At 36.3% G+C, this 26,159-nt stretch overlaps 1 protein-coding gene across 1 annotated transcript in view; it reads left to right on the plus strand.

Annotated features, from left to right (window-relative positions):
- RAP1GAP2 (RAP1 GTPase activating protein 2) overlaps nucleotides 1-26,159 on the plus strand; it is a gene marked incomplete in the record, with an annotated part of 332,769 nt that overhangs the window by 296,454 nt on the left and 10,156 nt on the right. Inside the window, 10 exon segments of the mRNA XM_072429866.1 lie at nucleotides 3,032-3,187; nucleotides 6,517-6,588; nucleotides 9,497-9,583; nucleotides 9,824-9,958; nucleotides 14,918-15,055; nucleotides 17,289-17,401; nucleotides 19,798-19,911; nucleotides 20,485-20,602; nucleotides 22,519-22,636; nucleotides 24,394-24,476. Coding sequence (XP_072285967.1) covers nucleotides 3,032-3,187; nucleotides 6,517-6,588; nucleotides 9,497-9,583; nucleotides 9,824-9,958; nucleotides 14,918-15,055; nucleotides 17,289-17,401; nucleotides 19,798-19,911; nucleotides 20,485-20,602; nucleotides 22,519-22,636; nucleotides 24,394-24,476 — 1,134 coding nt within the window.

The following is a 26,159-nucleotide window of genomic DNA, read 5'->3' on the forward strand; positions in this document are numbered from 1 at the left end:
CATGGTGACATAATCCTCCTGGGCTCAGTAATTAAGTCCTATGTTTTGGATATGTGCATTTATGTTATACTGTGAGCTGCTGCGCCTCAAAGTTCTAAAGGAGCACAAAGTTCTTTTCATTGACTAATATTACATAATACAGACAGGATATATATCTGGTAATAAATTTGCTAGTGGTTTCGTACTTATTTTATGCTGCTGCAAAGTTTAAAATACTCTGTGAGCACCCTAGAGCAGGGTTCCTCAAGAGGTTGCTAGGAGTTCTTGAGAAATTAGCAATTTGTTCCTCCCAGGTCAGATTAAATGACACTAATGATCTTTTTGGCTGTGACATTCTTCACATTGACAAGCTATTCTTCCTACTAACCATGAAGCTAATGTACTGTGAGCTGTGGATATAGTAATTATAGCAGGGGTTCCCAGTAGAACTGACAGTTATTTCAAGAGTTCCCTTAAGTTAAAAAGGTCAAAAAAGGCTGCTTTATTGATCTAGTCAGCTGCTTTCACACCAAAGCAATCACCTGGGAGTCCAGAAATCGGACACATCCTTCTGCACACTGTTGCAATGTACAGTATTCTGTGCAGGCCTGTTGATTAAAGCAGTATTCAGGGGCAATGTCAGACCGCTGGAAAAGGGTGCAGCATTGCAAGTGAAAGCAGTGGTCTTCTGGGTGCTGCAGCAAAGGATATTTTAACCCAAAGTATGTACACAAGCACAAACCACAAATACATTTATTACTGGAATTGCAACCTAAGTGAATACAGTAGTTAGGTTGGGCAAAAAAGCCACTATAGACAGAAATCCTTACATTTAATTTGGGATTACCATGACCCAGTTTTGGAAATGCCACCATCAAAATCCTTTCCAATAATAATAGACGGTGATAAAAACATTGGTGAGAACACACTATAACATTAGAATCATGTATTCATATCAGCTCACAAGTTCTCAGCTGCATTCTTCTTCACAGTGAAACTCAAGCTTTGTTTAGCACCCCACCTCAAGCTCCACTACATCCACAACACAGATTTTAACACACTTTTCCATTTCTACTGGCTTCTCTTTTGAATGCATATGCAATGCAAACCCCCTTTTCCACATGGATTACTCAGATTTTCAGAGTAAGAAGTTCTGTACAAAGGGTGAGCTGAATGAAGTAAAGTAACCAAATATCTGTTTCTCGGACTGATGAATCATCTACTTTGCAGAGGCAATAAGAAACATCTCTAAGGATGCTTCAGGCAGCTTTTATTATTTTTAGCAGACAAATTCTTGCACCATGATAATCATTTATATTACAGCTGGAAGGCTAGATTTATTTGGTCAAGTATTTATTGAAAAAAAAATGATCCAATAACATCTCTGTATGGCAAAAGTTAGAGAATCCCTAGGATTATCATATAATTGTTTATTATAACATTTCATATAATTTTAAGGTGGAATCATTCTAGTGTTTCAAACAATAAAGTGAATTATGAGTGACCCTGTTTTATTTAAAGAACGGGAATCCAGCAAAACTGATCACTCATACAACACATTTGTGCATGTGCATCATGGCTCGAACAAAGGAAAGGTCTGAGGACCTCAGAAAAAAACGTTGATGGTGATAAAACTAGAAAAAGGTTACAAGACCATCCCTAAACAATTTGGATTCCACCAATCCATAAACTGTGTACAAATGGAGAAAATTCAAGACTATTATTACCTTACACAGAAGTGGTTGATCAGATAACTACAGATGCAAGGTGTGAAATATTTCCGAGAGGTTACAAAGAAACCCAAGGTATCTTCCAAGCAACTTAAGGCTGCTCCCACAACTTTTTGGCTTTAATGAAGATCATTATATTTGGGGAAAGAAAAATACTGCATTCCAGCACACTGGTACATTTTTGCCACACACCGATATGTTATTGGATCATTTTTGTTCAATAAATACAAATGTAATAATTTTGCTTAATTTGTGTAACTAGAATTTCCTCATCTCCTTATAGGAATTGTTTTAGATGTGCAGGTCACATTCATATAAAAATGTAAAACGTTTTAAATGGTTCACCATTGTATTTTGAGTACCTGTACATGTATGCTTGTTCCAGAACAGTGGCTCACTAGTTAGTCAAGTTAAGATCAGGATGACAGGCCCAAAGCCAATACCCGTAAAAAAAAAGTCAGCAATGCAGGCTTTCGTATTACTACCTTTACAGTGTTCTGCATTTTTTTTTTTACTGCAAATCACATATTCCCACATGCCACGTCTAAGTAGTGGTGACTGTTCAGTTAGCCTAGTAACTAAAGTTGTATGTTATGTGTATATTTACCAAGTAAGGTCACCCGGCCAGAATCCCCACTTTTTTAATTCCAAAGTTGACTTTTATCAGAACTCAGGGGAAATATATAATTCAACCATAAAGACAAGCTGCATCTAATAGTGAAGAAAGAGCACTTTGAAGTACTCTAAGGGAAGGCAAGTTTTAAGAATACACTTTATTATTTTTAATAAACATTTTTTTACAACCAATTAATGAAAAAGAAAATTAGGCTCTGCTTTAAGATAAAAAGCTCATGGCCCCCTGGTATATTTTAGCTCCTTGGTGTCCTCAATGTCATGTCTATGCAGGAGAGGGATGTATGTAAAACGTTACTGGCAGTCAAAAGGTCGATCGAACCTTGTGAACTTTCACAGATGGTATAGAAATAATATATTGAATATACTTAGAGATGGATTTCTTATTTTCTAAGTATACACAGATAATTTACCAACTGTTCACTGTCAAAAATCCTGGGGGGCTAACATAATCACACATATGACTTCTCTTAATTTGCAATGATGCTTTACATAAAGCACAAGTACACCCAGGAGGGATATTTCTGTTTTATGAGTGTCGTCTGGAGATTTAATTACTCACATTAATTTGAGAAATCTGAAAGGGCTCTTTGGTGTCCTCCTGATAGCATTGAATATTTATTATGAAGACTGTAATATAATATTTCTAATAATAAATTAACTATATGTACACAATCATATCATTTCAGCTGCAGAGAAAAAGACATATTGGTAATGATATTGTGGCTATTGTGTTTCAAGAAGAGAACACTCCATTTGTCCCAGATATGATTGCATCAAACTTTCTTCATGCGTACATTGTGGTACAAGTAGAGAATCCTGAGACAGACCATACAGCTTACAAGGTATGTAATAGGAATTATATATTGTCTAGGCAATTGTTTTCTGCTGCATCATGCCATGCTAAAATGGCAATGTTTTGATAGCCGTAGTATATACTATCAAAACCTAACCTAGGTTTGGAAAAAGTCATAACAAATCTCTTACTTTCTACAGTGTATCACTGATGGCCAGGGCTGTGAATAGGAATAAGAATTTGTCCAGGAAAAGGGTAGAAGAGGGGAACTATTAGAAATTAAAATGAACGATCTGAAAAGATTATTAAAGAAAGGTAAACAGATACAACTGCCAGAGCTGAAACAGAGCAATGAAGATTTATGTTGGATGGGTAATGAAAAACAGAGAGATCAGGAGTTAAAATTTGCAAAAATCCGAAATCCAGACAATAAAATTGGAATCCTAATGCACTTTAACTTGAGTTCTGAGAATCCGGGTATTATCACATAGAGTCAACAGAAGTGTTCTTCCTGAAGTCTCTCTCCTGTAGTAACACTTGCATCTGAGTTGTTTCATTTATAATTCATGGTGGTAATATACAGAACCATAATTAGAAAAAAGTTGTCTCTGTCCAAATATTTATGGACCTAACTGTATATAAGAAATACAATGGGAAAATTACAGTTATACCCAAATGTAAAAATTGTATCACTTTACTGCAGTCTGATGATTTCTTATTGGCAGCTGTGGGTTTTAAAACCTTGCATTTTCTCATTATTATTTGCATTAACAAAAAAATTAAAGAAAACTGTACTGTTCTGAACTTTTCCTGATCCTCTTCTGAAAATTTTATTTAACAGGCTACTCTATGAGATAACAAATGAACCACATATATCTGAAAAGTCAGAGAGAAGTCATAGCTTCTAATCTGCATAAAATCTGCATGACAACAAGGAACAAATATATTCATCATATTTCTCTACTACAGAGTCCAAAAAAGCCCAGATTTTGTTAATCTGGGCTTTTTTCTAGGCCTTGAACTGAAGAATATCAGGCAGACTTTTTTAGCTGGTTGCTTGTTCTGAGCTAGTTTTATCCTTCACTTGACATTATTTATCTGTGTACATTCTCTGTCTCAACAAATGCGAGTTGAGAGGAAAAGCGGCTAAGCACCGGCAGCAGGAGTGGGTGTTGGCACATAAGCTTTTCAGTAATAAAACAATAAAGCTTAGCTTACAACAGGAAGCTCTGCTCAGAGCAACACCAAGTTATATCTGAAGCAGCATTATTTTAATAAATTGCCTTTTTATACAAAGCATTACAGAATGTGCTGTTTGGTGAGGCATCCTGAAAAGAACAGATTGGCCAGCACAGAGCTGTTAATTGTTTCCAAGAAGCAGCTGGCCTTATGCTGACAATATTCTCGTGCAAATAATATCGGAGGACAGGAACTTCCCCCTTCAGGATGGTTACCAGGCAGAGACTCACAAACCACTGTTACAGAAATGGGGTTATTAGGTAGGAATTACCGCTTTATGAGTATAATAGGGAGGAGATGTACCCAGCCAAACCTTAATGGCCTGTGAATCAGAAAACCATATGTCTGTTTTAATTTTATTGGCCTTATGATTTAAAGGATCACAGAAATGGCTGTTGCTCTCGCAAACAGAACTATAAATAAGGGATTCTCATTTATATACATCATTTTTAACTATATTGAAAGAATTCTTGTTTTCTTTGAAGATAAAAAATCTAACTTTGCTTAACGATTATAATCAACTGCAAAAAAACTATTGTTATCTAAAGTCTCAGTGCTCCCAAAGGTGATATTTTAGTTATTAGTGATGTTTTGATAAAGTCTGGCGGATGTAATCAATATCTGGCTTTTCATATGTTCAGCAAAGAGATCTCTCTATATAGCATAGTCCAACCCAGCCATTCCCAACCAGTGTTCACTAGAACCCCAGAGTTTTTCCAGAGGTTGCTAGGGGTTTTGTTGAACTGTGGCTGATTGACTCCTCGTTTTATGATGCCTGCATAATTCTGGGGCCAACTGATTGGGCGTATTTTTCAATTAATTCGCCAAAATAGTTTTCGTCTCTTCCAGTACTTAATTAGGTTTTAGGCTAAAAGTGCTCCCAATAAATTTGATGTTCACGACTGTGAAGTCTGGTAGGCTATTTCCTTAACAACAAAGAGAACGTTCTGGCTAAAATACACACAATGTTGTGGCCACTCTTCGATCTGACTTGTGCCTGAGATGCCTGTTTAAGTTTTTTTTACAATGTAAAAAAAACATTTGAAAAATTTAAAAGACTACATTCTTTCCACCTTTTAGTATACCCAAATTAAAATGATCCATTTACTGTTTCTACAGGCGTCTTCTATGTTCTTCATTTATATTGTTTTTCAAAAATTCTAAATTCCTTGGTGTTCCTACCTGCAGCCACAGCTAGACCATAAATACAATGGGCCTGATTTATTAAAGCTCTCCAAGGCTGTAGAGGATACACTTTCATCAGTGAAGCTGGGTGATCAACAAACCTGGAATGGATATGGTCCAGGATTCAAAACATTTGCTAGCAAATACCAAGTGACTTTGAAGAAATCCATTCCAGGTTTGCTGGATCACTAAGCTTCACTGATGCAAATGTATTCTCTCCAGCCTTTGAGAGCTTTAAGAAATCAGGCCCATCGAGAGGTCCAGGGTACTTCCAGGATGTGCAAATACATGCAACCTTATTTCCCTCTCTATTTGTACTCAGCTGTAGTCAAGGATGGCAGTCATTGTTGTATCCTCAGGTATGGCCTAAGATCACTTCTGCTTGCCAAAAACCAGGGCGCTAACAATGCCGCCTAGTGCTCTTTTGGAACTCCAGCATTAAAGCTTGGGGAAGAAAAGAAGAACAGGCAGTCATGATGGGGGGGTGGGGGGGAATGTGCTATTTTTCAGTTTGTATCTAAAGGGCATACTTTGCCATTGGTTATGCTTTGACATTACTGTATATCAGTGTTCCTCAATCAGGGTTCTTTGGAACCTTAGGGTTCCTCCAGAGGTTGCTAAGGATTTTTTGAGCAACTTAGCTGACTTAACTGACACCAGTGATCTTTTTGGCTATTTGTAAGGGTGGCATCCTTCCCACTGGACAGCAATGTAAGAGGTATTTTTCCCACTGACCACCACACTAATGTACAGTGAGTTATAAATATAGTATCTATAGTATCACTTCCCTAATGTTAAAAAGGTTGAGAATCACTGCTGTATGTTTCATATAACTAACATTATATATATGGTCTTCAAAAAAGCATCATGACTTTAATTACTGATAATGTTAACAGATGAGTTATATGTTGATTTACAAATGATATGACTGTTATTTATACTGTTATCTCCCAGGTATCCGTGACTGCACGAGAAGACGTGCCGTCCTTTGGTCCCCCATTACCAAATCCACCAGTATTTCAAAAAGTAAGTGGTTTATATTTTAAAGCAATTGTAAATGTTGCAATGCTGTGAAAGTAGACAAAAGGCTCAGGGCATCCGGGGTCTGTGTTATTTTTATCTTGATAAACATGCTCCTGATCAGAAACGTTGATTTTATTCAACAACACCAGATGTGCAAACAACATGAACTAAAATCTCCATAATAAATAAACAATAATTAAGTACCGTATTTTTGGATCTAATTTGATGTTTCAGCTTGTCTAGGCACCAACATTGTGTTTATGGATAAAGTGGTATGTTTTCATATGCATTACTGAGAATAAGGACTAGAATTTAACCAGGAACTAATTAAATCTGACTTATTTCTGTTCATTGATTGTGTTGGAACCAGAAGTTAATTAGATGTGCTAATATCACCTTTTGACTTAGCTATTTAAAGGGACTGTCCACTCTCCATTAATAAAGAACTAACTACTGTTTTAATCTTTTTTTAATAAGGCCATTTTACTAAACTATTAAGGGCTTGTAGGTTCCATCATCATCATTCAGATATTCCTTAATATACCGGTTGTTTCTAAGACTATATCTTCCAACCAGATTCTTTCCTGATGGCTGAGTGGCCAGCAAGGTGATCTAGGACTACCATGGAGGATGTATGGCTAACATGCGGGGTTTGGGGGTTTTCTGTATGAGAGCAGAGCAGTGAAAGATCAAGTCCTGACTTCTGCTAGATAAGGTTGTGCTGCAATCAAGAATTGTATTTGTACAATTGGTAATATCAGGAATGGATGGAAAGATGCAACTCCCTTAGCAGGAAAGACATCTCATACAATCCATTTAGGATTGTCTTTTGCCCTTTATCACCTGGTTATCCCTGTAATATATATAAATATATATGAGGATATATATTTTGAAATTCTATATCACTAAATGCATGCATTGATTTTTAGCATAACTTGCTGAAAGGTTAAGCTACGAGTGTCATACTTTGTAATGTTAAACCTATTCATAGTGGCAGGAATCAGTAGAACCAATCTGTATGAGGCAGGCAGTCAAACTGATCCGCTATTAATGCATATTTGTGGTTAGCACTGCAAACAAGGTGGGTTATGTTCAGAGTGTTCCTTTCCTACCCAGAAGCACATTTACTCATGTAATGCCTTTGAACGCAGACACCTGTCACAGGCAGCCTGCAGATACCTAGCAGTGACTCAGACAGTCATGCAGGGAATGACTCAATAAAATTAACAATTCTGTCCCCTAAGCCTATTGCTGGGTGCTCAGCAGGGGGGCAGACCATCATTTGGAAAGAAAATCAGTGCCAGCTTTTTACAGTCAAAATATTAGTCATAATTTTCCCTGAGCTGCCCTAAATGTGTCAGCGAAGATGTCTGTGACTCCCTGCTGGCCCGGGAGAGACGAAGAAGGTTCTGAGAGATCTGTATACTAAATGTGTTCATTCCTTATCCTATTTTATTATTATTACCGCACTGGACCCTTCTGATGTGGTATGCATAACAAAATCCCTTTTTAGGAACAAATCTTTTTTATATTTATTATGTATGTAAAAAATGTATCCAAATGTTAAATCCTTCTACCTTGATTCTGTATTTTGACCATTGCAAACTTTAGTATACATGTTTTATAACAGGCAACATCCAACTGAGTCATAATCATTGTATAGCTAATGGTAATCTCATGCACTCGGATTCTGCTAGAAGAGCTTTAGGAAGTTAGAGTCGAATATGAAATAATTTTGACAAGTATATGGTTTATACTCACCTATCCTGCTGCTCACATGACCATTATCTGTTCTATTGAAGACATAAATTGTTGGCATGCAGTATACCTGGCATGGGGTCTGATTTAATAAACTCTTCAAAACTGGTGAAGGAAGACTATCATGGGGAACCTGGGCGATCCAACAAACTTGGAACAAATATCCTAAAAATCATTTGCCCCTAGTTGGCAGGTGCTTTCAATTCCATATTTGCTGGATCTATGTTCTCCCGTGATAATCTGTCTTCACCAGTCTTGGAGAGCTTTACTAAATCAGGACCATTGTGTCTGATGTAAAAAATTGTGTGTCAGGGAACATGGATCGTCAGTACTTTTTATTTTTTTTATTGGTGTCACTTATTCTGGTAATAAGGATCCAAGGCATTCTGACTGCCCGTGGAACAGGAAGTCAGAAATAATCTCCCTAATATGGACACAAATGAAAAAACGGGATTCTAAAAGTTTTCAAAAATTAAGGTTTTACAGGATACAGTGTTTTATATATACATGCTTCAATGTCTTCTTTTGCTCACATTATCCACATTGTTTTTGTTTCTGTGCATTTGCTGAACTGACAGACCAATTCAAGTGCAGAGGGGCATGTTTCAAAAAAAAAAAATTACAGGGGCAAATAAATTTTTTTTGCTGCTAAATTGCTGACAGACAATGCTCACCAGCATGCTATCCTGCAAAGGATGCCATGGACCCAAGACACTATACTTCAGCTTCACCAGAAGCCCCATTACCTTTTACCAAGGAATACATATGGCAGTTCAGAGGCTGTGGTAGCTTTTGCAGCATTTTTTTGTATGAGACACATTTTCTGGTAAATACTGCTTTTTCCATTCAAACACAATAACTGGAATAACAAATTCATAGTTGATAAAAGACCCTCATCCACTTGAGCCCCACCAGAGATGTACCCGATTTTTTTCAAACCAAACTGATGTGCTGAGCTCCTTTTTAGGGCTTTTTTAACATTAAAAATTTGCACTTGGAATAAAAGTTTGTATTCCTCATCGACAAAAGATACCTGAAATGCTGAATATTGCATACTATATTTTAGGTTCACAAGCTATACAATTGACATAAAAGCATATTCTTTCTCAGCCTGATATCTGACTCATATATGTATCTGTGTTTATTTGTATAGAATGCAGAGTTCCGAGAGTTTTTACTGACCAAACTCATTAATGCTGAACATGCTTGCTGCAAGTCTGATAAGTTTGCAAAGCTTGAGGTAAGCTAAATCGAAAATCTTTGGACAGCAATGCTTCTGTTACTCTTTGATCTTGGGTCCAGGAACAGACTGCAAAGCTGTTGCTTGCACAGGCGTTTATCCTTTAAATTAAAATTGTATTATGTAAATAAATTGTACTTGGGTTGCCTTTTTTTTAAACACATCTTATTTTATTACATTTTATTGTCCCCATTGGACAAAGGAAGTATATCCTATTTTAGAACATCTTCTTTCACTTAGGATCGGACAAGAGCTGCCCTGTTGGACAATCTGCATGATGACCTTCATGTTCACACACAGGCTATGCTTGGTCTTGGGCCAGAAGAAGACAAACTGGAGAATGGGGCTCATGGAGGATTCCTGGAATCTTTTAAAGTAAGTTTAGGGAAAGATCATAACTAGTTTATTTTAGAGCTAAGTCAGTTTGGGGCTTAGTAACTCAGTAATAACTTAAGTATACTTATTCATGAAGAAGTAAAGCATAGATTGTTTTTTTTTTGGTAGTCTTTGGTATTCATTTCTTGTTTAATTTTCTGTATATTTTGAAGACAAAGGGCAATTTAAAACGGAATAAAATAGCTTTTCTGTTAGTTTTGCTAGTGATTATTTTAAACTCTGGGTCAATAAATATATAGAGAACTAGTTCAATTTTTCAAATTTTCCCATTTATCTTTAAATGCACACACACAAAATAAAAAAATAAATACAAATTTACACTTCTGCTTCAATAAATTTCCCACATTATTTCCAGGAACAGACTTGTGTTAATTATCAGGTATTTATAATGTATAATATTTCAGACTGCCATCAGCTTTAACCTAAAAATTTTTAAGTACCTGTTTTTTTTAATATGTTAGGGCTAAATGCAAAAGCTTTTTTGTTAGTGATAAAATATTGCACATGAATAATTTACATTTTAATATTTTTAACCAGCAGTGTTAAAAAGCCTAATATTAATATGTATTTTTTATGTAATATATATATATATATATATATATATAATATGTAGCCAGTTACACTAATTAAGAACCATCAACCAACAAGTTACACATGTAAAGAACCATCATTAATTTTTTTTAAAGATCATCATTAATATTTATTAATACACATGCATATAGGTTAAGCATAAAACAGTACTTTACTCAATTATTTGTTTCTCAGTTGCAAATTAGGACTTGCCCTGGTCTAGATACAGAGGTTGGAACACGAGTCGCACCACATGGACTCAAGTCCGACTTAAGTCGCCTAATAAACGACTTGTGACCTGGCTTGGGGATTTTGTCCAACGACTTGACTTCCGCCTTTCTCCACTGACAGCCAAAGGGGGCCGGGAGGAAAGCAGGCTTTGTTACGTTTTCCACTTGCAAATTTTTCAAGCACATTTAATTAGCCGGACTTAGTTACTATTTGTTCCCCCAATTCCTATGAAAGTGGTAAGGGTGTACTTACTTTTTTTACACTGCAAGCCTCACTGCCTTTCTCCCCATCCCCTTCAGCTGTCAGCAAAGAAAGCCAAACTTAGTAGACTTAAAATGCAAGAGATGCAAGGAGGTGGAATGCAAAGGATGCGGGGAGGAAGGCAGTGTTACATAAGCTTCACTGCCTTCTTCCCCACCTTTCTTGCATTCTAAATCCACAGCTTTCTCCTCTGACAGCTAAAGGGGGTGGGGAGGAAGGCGGTGTTACAGAAGGCTCACTAAGTACGACTTGCAAACGACTTGATTAATGAAGTGACTTGACTTGACTTAGGACTTGGTGTCAATGACTTGGGACTCGACTTGGACTTGAAGGGTGATGACTTACTCCATCTACTGTCTAGATAGAGTTGCTTGATCATGAAATATAGGCATGACTGCCACATATGTGTCTTTCCAATTTGTTAAACATCACATGATTGCGTCTTCTCCTCCCTGCCCCTTCCTGTTTCCTCACTTACTGTGCATTCAGCTTTATCAGAGGATCCAGATAAAACAGTTAATTTATATATCAACTAGACTTCCATATTGTAGCTAAATGAGTTTCATATTTTATATAAAATTCACTACACTTGGCACTGTAAGTAGGCAGAGTTTTATGCAGTTCTCGATGCTGTAAATAGAAAATAATTTATTCTTCTGCTGTTCAGGTCCATGCAGAACACACAGTTCAATGAGTCAGATAGAGACAACTCCTTTCCCTCTCTAGTTTATAGAGCTTTATATGGAATTCTAATTAGAGACAGAAAGTCCAAAAAATAAGCAATTACTGCTGAACTTTGTTATTTGAAATTCCAGAATACTTTGTGAAACCAGTGTCATTAACTTAGCATTTATTAAATATATATCCCTAAACTGAAAATGTAGTACCAAAAAGTGATATAACCAATTTATAAACTTAAATACCTAAAGCATGTCCCCATTTTTTATTTTAAACAAATATCATAGTTAGAACAGAACTTGAGTTTTAAAGACTAAATCAAAATCCAAAAGCAGTGTAAAAAAAATTAGGTACACCCTTACCACTTCCATAGGAATTGGGAGAACAAGTAGTAGCCAAGTCCTGCTAATCAAATATGCTTGAATAATTTGCAAGTGGAAGACATTCAAGACAGTTGCCAATTATCCCAGAAGTGAGCATCCCAGCAAAATCACCCAAAGATCAGACTGTACAGTATATCCAAAAGCTACATTCCAGATTCTACAGGCCCCAGCTAACATGTTAAATGTTAAAGATCATGACAAATCAATTAGTAAAAGAATGAACAAGTATGGCTTGTTTGAAGAGGTTGCCAGGAAAAAGGCTCTTCTCATTAAAAGTATATGGCAGCACAACTTGAGTTTACAAAATTGCATCTGAACAAACCACTACATCCTGGTGACAGATATACTAACGTATTACCCAAAATGGGGAAAAAAGTGTTGGCTGGAACTAGCCTTTAAGCTGCAGTTATCAACATACAAGTTTCTTATTATGTTATTACCAACAAGTTTCTTTTGTATGGGATGTGAGCCCAAATAATAATAAAAAATAATGTGTCATCAACAAAAACTTTATATACAAATGTTATTTACTTGTTAATGAAAAAATTAAAATGTAGTGTACTTATATATTTCATGAATTTGTTCAATTTTTGAAAATACATTTTCTCCGAAATATAGTGATACATTTATATAAGAAATGTTTCCTATTAAACACAAACATATATAGAGAATGCTTTCTCTAATTGACATCCCATGACCAGATGGCATATTCAAATACTGGGATTCCTGCCAGTCCTGACATTTACTGTGCATACTAACATCTGCAGAATGTTTAATTAAAGCACAGAGCTATGATTTTTAGCAGTATTTAAATTTCAAAGCTCAGCTTTTGAGTTTGATCAACATATAAGGCTCCCAGTAACTAAGCCACGTTGGCAGATCACTGACGCTGGCATGGCTATCTGGCAAGGCAATAGACTTGTAATAATACGCTAGGCGCTCTTTAATTGCTTGGGAGCGCTGTCTTCCTTACAAGGCCACTTTCAATTATATTTTGTTTTTAGACAAATGGGGTGTTAAAAAGCAATATGTTATTCTTTAAATCACTATGAAATCATTTGGATCTGTTCAGCTGCAGTACAGATTGGACAAATGGGTTGTGTGAGTTAAATATGAAAAACATTCTCAAAAGATATCTTGACAGGGATGTAAGTTTAATTCATTAATGGCTGTTTTACAATACTTACCCGCTATGATTGCTGGTGAGATTTAAAGGAGTTTGTATGGTAGCATCTTGATCATGTGACAGCACTGGTGTTGGCATTGAGATTGGCTCAGTACTAAAAATTATTTAGGTTTGAAAGATCGATTCCTTCCTCCTATTTCAAAAATATGTGTATAACTAGTCCCCATGCATACCTTTTCTATTTACTGAGAACCACATATATATATATATATATATATATATATATATATATATATATATATATATATATATTTATTTATATATATATATATATATATATATATATATATATATAGATATATATAGATATATATATAGATATAGATTTATATTCTGTGGCTACATTTCATTCGTGATACACAATAGGCTTGATTTATTAAAGCTCTCCAAGACTGGAGAGGATAGACTCTCATGGGTAAACCTGAGGGTCAAACAAAGCAGGAATGGATTTCTTAAAAGTAAATTGCTATTTGTTTGCAATTCTTTCAATTTTTAGTTTTTGACCAGATCCAATTAAGGCTTCCTGAATTACCCATGTGCTCCCATGATAGTCGATCTTCTCCAATCTTGGAGAGCTTTAATAAATCAGGCCCGATGCAAAAAATCATGCGCCCTGGAATAGTGAAAACAACCAGCAGCCTCTTTACATAATGCATATTCTAAGAAATTTTTTCAAAGTTAGAAAAAGTATTTTAAAAATATATTACTCATATCTGATTGGGTTCCTAATGCTTTTTTATCATTTTAATTGTGAATATTGAGACTCTAGGTCTCCTTTAAATACAACTTTAAATGCAATGTGGAATTTCATACTCTACAAACTGCAGTAATGAAAAAATGTGTTCTCTCATCTGCTGCATAGACCTATAATGTCAATAAATGCTGAATCAAGCATCTGAGTATGAACCATCTCTTTCATAAATACCAGTACATTTTCTTTAATGCCATGCATGCATTTATATTTGTGAAATGCCAGCTATGTAAAATTGCACTCAACTAATCATTTATTCCAGCTTGTGTATTGGCTTAATAAGCAGAATTAATGAAAAATGCTCTTTCTCTTCATGTATATATTAACTTTAATAATTCATTGTGAAAACAAAGCTTCAAGTAATCGAGGACAGCAGACTGTTTATGTAAAAGCACTCTTGACCAATAACTAATAAATATTTCACATAATATAAATAGTAATGGATGGTACTGGAGAACAGACCCATCTATTAGAACATATTATCAGATAAATCATTGCATACTCCTATGCAGAAAATGTGTTTAACTTTAACAGTAACTTTGTGTCTTCAGAATTTTAAAAATAGATGTCCACTAACGATAAACCAAAATGTTTTAATGTATTAATGTGCAAAGGCCAGTAGTTTTTACTAACCCATGACAAACAATAGTAAACTCAATCACACCATATTCCTTGGTAGGCCAAAGTAAGAAAGAGTTAGATTATTTACCTTTGTTGCAAGTACAAAAAACTGAAATATCGTTTGGGATGACTTGACTAAGAAAGACATCTTTGGATTAACATTTTTTGGGGAAAATTTTAAATAAAATAAATTAGTGTACACTATAGTATATTATTAAAATATATTGTTTAATTTTTTTTTAACTTACTTTTTTAAGAGAGCCATCAGAGTACGCAGTCATTCCATGGAAACCATGGTGGGAAGCCAGAAAAAGCATCAGTCAGGGGGAATATCTGGAAGTCTGAGCGGAGGGATTGTGCATACAACCGCTGAGATGACAAAAACCACATTCTCTGTAAGAATTATTACAATTTTTTTTATATGATGCTGCTTTTGTTTTCTTTTGAATGAAATTTTTGCAAGTCTAAAAGAATGAACTCAAATACACACAGTTACACATGTTCATACACTGACACACTCATGCAGACACACAGCACCAGCACATACACAGGGAAACACATTCACCAATACAAGCTCCACCTCACTTTCTAGGTCATCTGTTTCATCTTTCATATACTGCCAGCTCTACTTCAGTATAGCCCTGTACAGTAAGTAGTTGTACAAGACAGAAGGGAAAGGACAAGTCTGCCTGGGGACACTAACGATAGTAAAAATATAGCAAAAGTTCCCCCCCCTATTTTACCCTACCAAAAATAGAACATTAATTTCTGTCTGAGAATATTTCTCCATTTATCTCAGGTGAAAATAGTATCACCAGGACTTTAAGTGAGCTAAGGATATTGGTAAAACTGGACACGTGTTCTAACTTTTGCCCGATTATCCAAAACTAAGGACACACACTTTTATTAGATATACACTAATTTTCAGTACAGAACTAGTTCATTACTTGTATCCTCCAGCATTCTTTTACTAGAGGTAGGTGCCTACTCCAAACAATAGGTGCCACCCATTTTGAGATGGGCACATTTGAAGATGGCAACTGGAATATACACATTTTACTGAATGTGTAGTCCAGGCACTTCTAAGAAGGCTTTTGTCTAAAACCAGGCACAACAATATATCTGGCATTAGACTGTCTGACAATTTCAGGCATGCCAAGTATTTAAAAAAAGGCCAGCACGGGCAATAAATGATTGTGCATGTCTGGTTCAGGTGGATCGGGTAATTGTTAAATAGGTTATATTTACTCATCTAAACCGCACTGAAATTAGAAGCTAAAGAAATGTGTTTCTTTAGACTGAAGTCATTTGGCTGCAGAAAACATCAAAAAAGATAAGATACCTAGCTGTGTGCACCTCCCAGAGACATCTTTTGGAGGTTTGAACTGACAGCCAAATTAGAATTACTTAGAAGAAAACAAAACAATCGATCATAGTAATGAGAGGAGTTCACAGTCGCTCCTAATGCTCTTGCTTCATTTGTGCTTTATCTTTCTTTTACCAGTAAAAAAGGCATTTGGCATATTGGAATTGCCTGATTATTTTACATTCAAAATGATAGTTCATTATTACATTCATTATTAAAAAACACTTTTGCTGCAACACTCAACTGCAAAACTAGCTTTTAATACTTTTTTTTAAAGTAGAACTAAACCAATCGATACTCACCTGTCCCCGTTCTGCCATCTTCTTTCTTTTTTTCTTCCATATCCCAATCTTTGGCCATCTTGATTGACCAGGCCAGGATGATGGTATTCCCACACAGGCACATGCAAGGGAAACTGGGATTGCATGCACAGCTCAGCCAAATTTAAGAGCTGGGTGGCGATCAGGCAGGTAAGAGTAGTTATTGCAGAGAGGACATCGCAGGTCCCTTTCTGCAATAACCACCTACTTGAATACCAAAATTTGATCTCTCTTGTACAAAGACTGGACCAACTCAATAATTGGTATAGTACTTGCACTACAAAAATGCATCTAATTATGTAATATCTATCTAGAGTCCAGTTTTACCACCAGCTTTTTTTATTTATGAAAGTGCGGCCCGACTTTTAATATAACTTTTTTTGATAAAGTGCCATCAAATTACGAAGCGCTTTACAAAATCCACAATCATGTCACCAGCTGTTCCTAATAGGGGCTGTTATAGTCATATGTCTTGAATGAAATTGTTGAGGCAAGTCAATTACCATAAATTACATGTTTTTTGGATGTACAAAGAAACCAAGAATAACACAGCAAATTCCATGCAGATAGTGACCTGTCCGATATTCCAAATGGAGACTTTAGTGCCTTAAATCCAAGAGTGTAAGTCACTGCTCCATCATCACTACTCCATAATGTTTTCCTACCAACAAAACTATTGTGTTCTTATTGTGATAACTGACAACAAATGACAACAGTTGTTTTAGTTTTTAAAGGAATTTTTATAATATGTCTATTAATATTTCAATATATTAAAATATATTAAAATGAATTTCAATATAATAAATGAATGGAATGTTACCAAGTTCATTTTTGAAGGGTGAATAGTTAGCAAACTTTTTTTTTCCTGCCATCATGTATAGCACCATGTAACAGAATGTGTAATGCCTTCAGCTAATGTTCTCTTGTAAATATGTTTTACAGCCTCCTGCAGTTGTAACCAAGACACAGTCCAAAAGCCCCATTAAAAGGAGATCAGGTCTGTTCCCTAGACTGCACACAGGGACCGAAACCCAATCTGACAGCCGGACACGGTGGTAAGAAAATGTTATTGTGGGAGATTTTTTGTGAGAATATTGTAGAAGATTTACTGACATTTAGTTCACCAAGTAGTGGCTAGGAATGGAAGCCTAAAATGGATAATGCTTAGCTCCAAAGTTCTATCTTTACCCTGACTACACTTAATGTCTATCCCCCTACAAAATACAAACCTAAACAGTAGGTATTACTGCACACATCTGACCATCTGATGGTAGTTATTACAGCACACATATGACCATCTCCTAGCAGGTAATACTGTACAGCATACACCTCAACATCTCTTAGTAGGTAATACATCACACATCTTGCCATCTTCTAGAAGTTACTCCAGCACACACCTCACCATCTCCTGGAAATTATTCCAGCACACACCTCACCATCTGTTAGTAGGTAACACAGCAAAGACCTGACAATCTATAATAATTATTTCAGTACACACCTCACCATCTCTTAGTGGGTAACACAACACACACCTCACCATCTCTTAGTAGGTAACACAGCACATACCTGACCATCTCCTAATAGGTAATAAAGAACACATCTGTCCATCTCATAGGATTTATTTGAGTGCATACTCATCACATGGCTTCAGTTAACATACCTTGTATGAGTTCTTCTTTTAATCAGATATTTATTCTCATTCTTCATAGGAAACTAAATTCATTTTATTGTCTAGGATTGTGATTCTCAGTGTAGGCTCAATGTTCCTCTTTCCTTTGACATTTTGAAATGTTAGATTCTATCTTTTAAAAAGAGAACTTTTGCAAAGTGTAAGAGGTTCATATTCTCAGGTCTTTACCTGTCATTGTTGCATGTCTGGTAAGAATATCACTTCTTACTGAGTCAAGGTATCTGCTTGACAATGTTCCCATAAAATATCTTAATCATTAAGCCATGTTCACAGTATTGTATGCATAGTGTTATCATGCAAACTGGGCCCTAAAACAAATGATCTCTACATTATATCTCCAATTATCACTATAAGTATTCCGGCAACATATGATGTTTGATCAGCAGAAGAAATACCAACAATATTCAAGCCAAGATTAACAGTTATTTGAGGCTTTTTTGTACCCTAAATGTTTTACTTTCTGAGGTGTTCTCTTTCCAGGTAAAATATGTGTTCATATGATTTGATCTGTTAAAATGTGCTGTGTTTGTTAGAAAAGTAATACCTTATAGGATCGGATAAAATATTCATTATTCAATTACCTGGGCAACGTAATGCTGGAAAAGCTTAAAAAAAGAATCCTTCAAAGAGCAGTTAAAGTTTTAATTGAGTGCATAGGTAGCAATCAGGTAGCAAATATTGGGGTTTTTACTTTCTTATACAGTTCTTACTAAAACTGAAACTGAGAATTTTCCAAGTCCAAATGATTCAGTGGCAGTAATTGATTCCCACCCAGGGAATGTTTTATTGAATTTTAGATTCACTCTATAAATAGACCCTTTAGAACAGTATCTTTCTACTTGGTTTCCTCAGGTCTGCTAGGGGTTATTTGATCAATGAGCAGTTTGTGTCTCTCTGGTCAGTTTAACTAATACCAATGATCATTTTGGCTATCTGTTAGGTTGACGTTCTTCCAAATGGCCAGCAAAGTAAGAGGCATTCTTCCCACAGACCACCACACTAATGTACTGTGAATTTCAAATATAGTATGTATGACAGGGGTTCCCTGAAGTTCTGAAAATTCCTTCAATTTGTTCCCCCATGTTAAAAAAGTTGAGAAATACCATCATAGAGTGAATATCCTCAAGAGGAACACAGGCAGCAACAAGCATGTGATCATGGTTTTAACCTCCCCCATTATGTCCAAAAAAAATCACCTTTAGTCAACCATATGTATACTTACCAGGAAAATTAAATACACTCCTATTTTTTTTTATTTCCTATTGCCTATCTATGGCAGCATATAATTCCTACCCATCTTCTATTCATATACAAGAATGGAGGGGTAGCCATTCATCCATGACCCTGTGGGTTTGAGGGGACCTTGGCAATAACCATATATATGTGAATGTGTTTTCATTTAAAAAAAAAACTCTCATCATGTTCTTGTTAAGTGAAGGCTACTACGTTTTTTGATTTAGGAGTTACCTGCATTGTTTAAGCTGGGATCTGACCAATTATGACCAGACTAGAAAATAATAAATTCATTCAGCCAATATTGCTTATTACCTAATTTTTAGAAATGCACCATATAAATGGATTTTTATCAATAGGTGTTAGATATACCTGAGCCACAATTCAAAAGAACAATCACAGCGGATATAAACATAGCCATATGTCTTACCATTCTATTCTATAGGACATGCTGTCATCCTAATATCTGTGTGGTCACTCCTATAGATGTGTCATCTTTATGTTAACAATTTTTTTTTCTGATTAAAGTGATAGCATGCCCACCACTCCAAAAATCCAAGACTGTGCACATTCATCGCAGGAAGTAAAATCTGAGACCTCATCGAATCCCAGTTCTCCAGAGATATGTCCCAACAAAGAGAGGTAATGGGTACTGTTCTGAACATCACATTGTAACAGCAGAACATTTGTAAATTGAAATTTTTACAGTTGCTTTTACTTTATTCTGACAGCAAAGACACAAATGAGTTAATAGTGAATAACATAATAGATGAGAAATAAAACATAAAAGATTAAAAATATTGTTAATACTATAAACAATCCATACCTAAGCTCCTAGAATTCTTGATATATCAAGCAGTTTGGGTGTCAGCCTCAGTGGACTGTAATGATGATTATACAACAATGGTGGTAATCTTTTAGTAAAAGTAAAAGATCAGTGCAGACAGTTTTAAATAGAACACAAGGCTCTCGGATTTCTACTAGAGGTTAAAATAGTACCTGGATTTGTAGATGTGAAAATATGAACTACAGAGAATGAAATGTTCTGAATATGTTCTTCAAAGCATTACCTTACACTATAGGAGCTGACAATGTTTACCAGTTAATTTACCCATGATTTTATACTTTTCTAACTCTTCTTTGCTGTATTTTTTTTTTTCCATTATATAACCTTGTTAAATATTTTTTTTTTTCACTTTCACTTGTTTTTACTAGACCCTACATTAAACTGAAGGAGAATGGCCGATCCAACATTTCTCGCTCCTCATCCAGTACCAGCAGTTTCAGCAGTACTGCCGGAGAGAGTGAGGCCATGGAGGAGTATGAGAGCGTGGTGCGTATAAAGCAGTCCCAGGATTTAAGCTAAAGGCAGCTTGCCTGTATATTCAGCAAACAGCCATATATATATGAATTATACAGAAAGGATCTTTTATCCTGCAATATTTTGGGCTGTTCATTTGCCTATTTATGAGTTTGCAGCTAAAACATTTTATTCTAATGTAGAGCTAATATATTTAGATATTTAGAGCTTAGATTGACAATGTCTTTGGTGAAAGGGGATTCTTTATATAAATTGAAATGAATTGCCTCAAACTGTATGAATAGCCATGTTTTCCCCACTTAGTTTTGGACAGTAGGGATGGACTAACCCCTTTTGAGTATTTCACTGTATCCTATTGCGCAAATTTTTTCTTTTTATCCTATCTTGGAGACAGAACTGGAATTGAAAGGAAACATCCCCAGGGTTTTTCCCTGTCACAGAACACGTGTTCCATTGCATTGTTCTGGTGAAAACTCTAAAACAATGATTATAAGAGTAAAAAATGGTAGCTCTTCCCCATACTATACAAAATGTGGACAAAAGGTTTACCTGTATATATAAATCGAGACTTTAAGTCACCACAATTAAGTTTCCTAAACAACACTATTGTAGAAGTGTTATTTCCTGTCTGGAAATATGGTCTTCTTTGTCATTATGTAACATAGTTTTTGTGTTGTTTTCATGTACCCAAATGTGTTGGAAACTCCCATGGCACTGGAAAAGTTGGGATTTTCATATTTCATATTATATTGGATTATTAGAAGCTAATTGTTTTATGGAAAGTCCAGCTGGATTTAAGATGGTTTGTTGCTAGAAGTGTGGAATTTTACCACTATTGCATTTTGTATTGTAGAACAAAGAATGAATGAGTGATGTGACAGAGTACTCTCTAAATCTCCTGATTATATAAAAGTAATTTACAGTTCAGTCTGCAATCATAAACTAAGAAATAGTCATAGGAGGCACTGGGTCCAAATGTATATCAACCTCACAGTCAACATATGAATTATACCTAAAGTTACGTACAATATCGTGCCTGAGCCCGATAATCCGATCAGGCACGATATTGGGGTAGAATCTGGCGTGTACAGCGCCAGTCGTCCATCCCTTGAACGACCGTCCTGGCGGATCCACGAACGATGGACGACTAACGATCCTAATGCAAGGGAAGGGGGACAGAGCACAGCAGGGTGTCGCTCCGTCGTTCTCCCCCTCCCCTCTGCATAGAGTAGAACGGTGCTGTATGTACAGCACTCGCTCATGCTTAATGCAGTGCTAGTCATTGGGAAGGATCGTGAAAGATTATTATTGCAGGTGTGTATGCGGCATAAGTGTACAAGGGCCCTAATTGGTAGCTGACAGACACAAGGAATCCTCCAGTAGAGGAAAACATTCCAAGAGATACAGGAAAAAAATGTAAAAATAATATATTAATAAAATAATAATACAATGTCAGAGGAGAAGCTTATGGGGTCTAACTGCTCCCCTTTACCAGAGTTTATGATATATATATATATATATATATATATATATATATACACCCCTGGTAATGTATATTGTATTCAGCTTCTAAAGCCTGGTATTTTTATATTATTTTTAACCCACTTATGCCTGAAACCATCCAGATTCCTACCAGCTATTATAAGCCCTAGTAAATGGTGCCGTTAAACCCCCAAAATGTGTTGTGTTGTCCTTTTAATGTTTAATAATGAAATGCATTCATTATGGCGTCTCAACATTTTGTCTGGGACTGTTTTTTCCTGTACCCCTTGCAATATAAATATGGCATAGTTGTGTCTATTACCAATGCATATGACTTACTTTCATTGTAATCGTTTGTGCAGTCTGGTCCTATCCATAATTTGTTTATTTCTGAATAAGTTGAATGCAGCCTTATCTAAATCTATTTTTACAAACATTTTTCACAGGGCAGCCAGCCATTGACCGCATCGTCCTACAAACAGGATGTGTTTGTCTACAGTCCGTCGCCTAGCCATGAGAACCATACTTCCTCTACCCCTGTAATCATGAGCAGGAGCCCCACAGGTGCTTCTTAAGAACACTTTACACACAAACTTTCAAGGGGGGTGAAAAGTAACCTAAAGTAATGGAACAAATGCTTAGCCATAGTTTTAGGGCATCACTGCCCAGCAAATGAAAAGGCACATTTTATGATATATTGGTTTATTTATTATTACACAGTATTTATATTGCGCCAATATATTATGCAGCACTTTACAAAGTTTATAGTCATGTCACTAGCTGTCCCTCCAAGGGGCTCACAATCTAATGTCCCTACCATACTCATATGTCTTATTTCAATTATTTTATATTGCATTCAATTGGAAAAATCTACTGTTTTTTAGCATTTGTAGAATTCAGACATCCACTGGTAAATTGGGCCTATCATGTAACTATTAAAGCGAACCTGCCATCAAAACTTTTCCAGCAGCGTAGTTTTGAAATAGAAACCAGATGATGCCTATGTGTGCTTTGAACACATCTTTTTTTGGTAGCCCAGGAATCTGTAATACTGTGTAAGTCACAATCCTGGCAATTCGTAGTTTATACAGGACGTAGTTTATACAGGACAATACTTTGTTTTTGGTGGCAAAGGAGCCAAAGTAGGAATATGTTGCTGAGCAAAAAGTTAGACTCTTTAAAGTGTAGTGTTAGCCTTAACTTTTTTTCTCCTAGACTGTAGAACACCTTCACATTTTGTAAGGGAGAAGAAAAAAAATGTTTTCAAGCTGATAATAACTGGTTAGGTCGGGCTGACATTGTTATTCCCACTACTGGGTTACCAAGTGGGTTACCATTTTTCTCTTGGTACTGTATATATATTTGGAAGGTCATAAGAACAACCCTGCATACAGTAGATGTCAGAATTCTACAGATTTAGCATTTGGTAACACAAATAAATCATAAAGACACAAGTTACAGTAATAGAAACCTTGAAACAAAGTTAATTACATGAAGACTATAACCAAAAAAAGTCATTCACCTTTTGTTTATAAAAAAATATGTATAAAGTGGAACTCAGAACTATTTTTTTAGTTTAGGCTAAACAATGCAGGGTTTGATCGTCCTCTGTATTGTTGCCTGTGTGTGTCCCCGAGTATGGAGGTTTTCCCCCTTGTCCTGTCTTACCATGACATGACATTGATTAAAGATTCCTGGTTCTTCCACAACAATGGCTTCTCCATGTTTGATTGTCCTATTTTTACTTGCCTGTGTGTGACCCCCACTATGGGGATTTTCTCCCTTGTCCTGTTTTCCCATGACATGACATTGATAAGAGATTCCTAGTTTCTCCACAATGATGGTTTCTCCATGTTTGACTGCCCTCTATATACTTGCCTGTGTGTAACCCCCAGTATGGAGATATTTCCCCTTTGTCCTGTCTTACCATGACATGACATTGATAAGAGATTCCTGGTTGCTCCACAACAATAGTTTCTCCATGTCTGACAGTTCTTTGTAAACTGTGTGTGAACCCCAGTATGGAGATTTTCCCCCTTGTGCTGTCTTACCATGACATGACATTGGTGTTAAATTCCTGATTCCTCAGCAACAATGGTTTCTCCAGCCAAACTTAATTCCAAACTAAGAAGTTTAGTTCAGGTCAGGAGCCTGGTTACCATTGTCATCTGGTTAGTAGAGAGGAAATGTGTAGGGGTGAAATCTTGCTTTACTTTACCCTTAACTAAACAAATGAAATTATGAATACATTTAAAATATCCAACTTTAAATTAGGATAGAACCCATTGAAGTGCACATCTGATGGTTTTTCCTTCTCACAGATATAAAGAGTAGAAATTCCCCAAGATCCAACCTCAAATTTCGTTTTGATAAACTCAGCCAGTCAAGTTCCGGCTCCAGTACAGTAAGTAGATGTGTCTGCAGGCACGCCATCCAACTCTAGATAGCATGAGCTAGCTGTACTAGTGTGTGGCTTGGCCTGGGTTGTGCTTTTTCAGCTTGGACAGTGAACTTGGTGTTGCCCAATCATTAATCATCTTTCCTATACGTTGCCTAGAAAATTATTGAAGAGAATGTTGTCAAAAGTGTATTGATGTTTTTACAGCAGTGATTTGCACCTATTATCAATATGTTTTTTAGATAACTAGCTTACTTATCTTTTTTTTCAGGCCTAATGACTGTGTTCATAAATGCACTGTGATGGCGTTTCCCCTTGTTTCACCGTGTATTCTTTTAATTATTATTCCCTTGACTTTTCAAAAACCACTAAATACTACAACACCTAAGTTTTAGTTTTTATAGGAATTTGCAGATCAGCTGTGTTCCAAGGAAAGAAATGGAAAAAAAAAAAAAAACTTTACAAATGATAGCTGACAGAGCATTTGTGATTTGTAGAGTATTAAAGACCAAAGGCACCAGTAATTTTTAGAAACTGCTATTTCAAAAAAAGAAGATAAGAAATATATTCACAGAATAGTAACTAATCAAGTCTGTCTTGTACTGGGGTACATTTTTAGCAAACTGAATACTGATTGGTTGCTAGTATCCACTGCATGTTGTGCTTTGCTAATTAATTTTAATTTACTTTTCCTAAACTACTTTTTAGTAGTTGTTATTTCTCAGTTGTTATTTCAGGTTCTAGCCCATCCTTTCTCAAGCCAAGATTTTTTAAAAACTTAAGCTTTGTCTCTGTTCCTGCCCCCCCCCCCCCCCCAGGGGGAGTGGGGCAAACACCCAAAACCATGTAGAAAAAAAAGAATAAAACAGAATCTGTCCAGTCTCATGTGGGAGGTCAGGTGGCCTTAAAAAAACATGCTCAAAGCCTGATAAGCATAAAAATAAATGCATTCCACCTAAAAAAATGTGTAAAGGAGGAGAAAAAAGGGGAAAAAGAAAAAATATCGAGCCCAGGACAAAGAGCACAATGCAAAGAGTGGAGGCGAGGCATCTCAGACTCCACCACACACAGCCAATTACAGTCTAGATCAGGGGTCGGCAAACTCCCGCCTTTAGGCCATATACGGCCTTGCCGGTAGTTTGTCCTGGCCTAATGCTCCCTGGCGGCAACCCGCGTCAGAAACGAAACAAACTACTAGAGCCAGAGCTCCGGAGCTGCATGCGGCTCTTAAACCTCCGTGTTGTGGCTCTCTTTCTATTTACCGTGGCCGGCATTAACACTTCCGCCCCCGGGGTAAATAGGGAACGTATGCATTGCTGAGGAGAGGGATTTCTCTTCAGGGGGTGTTCCTGGTGGGGGGCAGAAAATCCATGTTCCATGTTCCATCCTTGAAAGGCCCTAAACCATTTTATTCACCCACAGCCAGTCACAACAGCAGTATCTGTGTGGATAATGAAAGAAGAATCCAGTCAATCATACTCAACACAACCTCTAGCCACAACTTAATTAAAGCCATAGTCTCTGGGTCAGAATTTATGGTCTAAGCTGGAGTTGGTGACCATGGGGAGGGGAAAGTACACCTCATTCCCATTCCTGGAAATTGAGTCCATCTACTAGAACCATGTTTTGCTTGATCTCATTGGGATCTACTGAATATGAGGCCCCTAGTCTGGTGGGAAAGACTCTAGT

Source organism: Pyxicephalus adspersus, chromosome 1 (assembly GCF_032062135.1).
Source record: "Pyxicephalus adspersus chromosome 1, UCB_Pads_2.0, whole genome shotgun sequence".
In the NCBI taxonomy this organism is placed as follows: Eukaryota; Metazoa; Chordata; class Amphibia; order Anura; family Pyxicephalidae; genus Pyxicephalus; species Pyxicephalus adspersus.